The sequence below is a fragment of the Enhydra lutris genome, unplaced genomic scaffold (genome assembly GCF_002288905.1).
Source record: "Enhydra lutris kenyoni isolate GAN:26980312 unplaced genomic scaffold, ASM228890v2 scaffoldscaffold93, whole genome shotgun sequence".
Classification (NCBI taxonomy): domain Eukaryota; kingdom Metazoa; phylum Chordata; class Mammalia; order Carnivora; family Mustelidae; genus Enhydra; species Enhydra lutris.
The window spans coordinates 794,871-796,953 of record NW_019154177.1 but is presented as its reverse complement, the minus strand read 5'-3'; the positions used below and the strand labels follow the sequence as shown (position 1 = coordinate 796,953).

The 2,083-nt window shown below is 40.5% G+C and overlaps 1 protein-coding gene across 1 annotated transcript; it reads right to left on the bottom strand.

Annotated features, from left to right (window-relative positions):
• Positions 1–464: 464 nt before the first annotated feature.
• On the bottom strand, positions 465–1,409 carry LOC111138595 (olfactory receptor 2W1-like). Its single transcript, XM_022490611.1, has one exon. It carries the CDS (start codon positions 1,407–1,409, stop codon positions 465–467), a length of 945 nt encoding a protein of 314 aa, XP_022346319.1.
• Between the last annotated feature and the right edge of the window lie 674 nt (positions 1,410–2,083).

The following is a 2,083-nucleotide window of genomic DNA, read 5'->3' as shown; positions in this document are numbered from 1 at the left end:
GAAGCAGACTTCCCGCTGAGCAGGGAGCCTGATGCAGGGCTTGATCCCAGGATGACCTGAGCCAAAGGCAGACAGTTAACGGCTGAGCCACCCAGACACCCCCTTCAGTTTGTTTCTAAGAGTCCACTCTTGAAGCTTTTTAAGGGTATGAATTGAAGTTTTTTATGTGTCTGTATCTCTTTCTCCTTATAATTTTTAAAAAATTTATGTTAGTCACCATACAGTACATCATTAGTTTTTGATGTAGTGTTCCATGATTCATTCTTTGCGTATAACCCCCAGTGCTCCATGCAATATGTGCCCTCCTTGTAATTTCTGTCTACTTCCTACTTATTTACAAAGTCAGTGCCAAGTACAATTTTTGGTACATGGTAAACACCAATTAAATACTCTTTGCATAAATGAATCAGTTCATCTTCTGTTGTTAAAGGTCAGTATTATTTCCTAGCTCTCTTCCATCTAACTCACGACTTGGCTGACCATTTTTCTACATGTAGTATTCTCTTTACTGCGTTCTTTACATCTTTGTTTCTTAAAGTATAGATCAGAGGGTTAAGAGTGGGTGTAATGATTGTGTAAAAGAAAGTAAAGAACTTCCCCTCATCTTGTAATGTGCTATTCTGTGGCTTCATATACATGTAAATGATTGTTCCGTAAAACAGAGTTACTACTGTGAGGTGGGAACCACATGTATTAAGGACCTTATGCCATCTTGCCTCTGACTTGACCCTCATGACAGCTTGAGTGATAACTCCATATGAGATGAGAATTAGTGATAGAGGTACTAGAAGTAATATTACTCCAAGAGCAAAGACAGTGATCTCCATTATTTTTGAATAGACACAAACCATCTTGAGCAATGCTGGCATCTCACAGAAAAAATGGTCTACCTTCCGGTGCCCACATCTTGGCAAATTCAAAGTCAAGGAGCAAAGAATTAAGGCACTGCCAAAACCGCCTAACCAGGCGGTGAGTACCATCTTCTGGCAAAGCTGAGGGTGCATTATGACTGTGTAGTGAAGAGGTTGACAGACAGCAGCATAGCGGTCATAGGCCATCACAGCCAAGAGAAGACATTCAGTAGATCCCAGGTCAAGGGCAAAGAAGAACTGGAGCACACACCCTCCATACGTAATAGACTTTGTAGGACCCCATAGATTTACCAGCATTTGGGGGATAATGCTAGATGTATAACAGAGATCCAAAAAAGACAAATTGGATAAGAAGAAATACATGGGCGTATGGAGCTGGGTGTCTAGGTAAGATACAAGAATGATGGTGGTGTTTCCTACCAGAGTCACAATATAGAAGATGAAGACCACCCCAGAGATGATGGGTTCTAATTGGGGTCGATCAGAAAAGCCCAGCAGGATGAAATCTGTTGTGGAACTTCCATTGCTTGTGTCCATGGCTCTGTAGGAAAGTCTAGGAGACAAGATCGTGGTAATCAAAATAGCATCAGCCCTAGGCAGAAATAGCTTGCCATGTAGTTTGCCATGAGTATCCCCAATTCAGTTGTTTGTGTGCTCTCTCCCATTTGGACCACCTCTGTTAACACTCTCCTTGTGTTCCTTGCCCAAAGCCTCTCTGTGTTTACTCTTAACCAGAGTGGTTCCAAAAATAATATGGCAAATCCAATCACACTGAATTGTATTGAAAGAGCTTAACTTGCTATGACCCCTGTGGTTCTGTGTTATTTTGATTAAATAATAAATCCATGAAGTTGATGATGTAATTGAAGAGTGGGATATTTTGATTTTTTCCTTGTTGAAATTATAATGTAAGCATACTTGATCATGACAGATTTTCCCTTATCAAAGCAGTGGAGTTTGAGATAAAAGGTTAAATGAGCCATTTAAATGGGATAAGTTCCCTCATTTGGTAGCAGGATCACTTGCCATATTTATTTCAAAGTGTGTGCATTCCAGCCATTGTAATTTCCATTATCACCTACGTCCTCCTCATTTCCCCTCCTATTCAACATTGCAGACACCTCTGTTCCTGTATCAATTCTGGTGCTCCCCACTCTACTGACCTTTTTTTGTGCATGTGTTTTTGGTGCCAGGAAAAATTATCTTTCTTA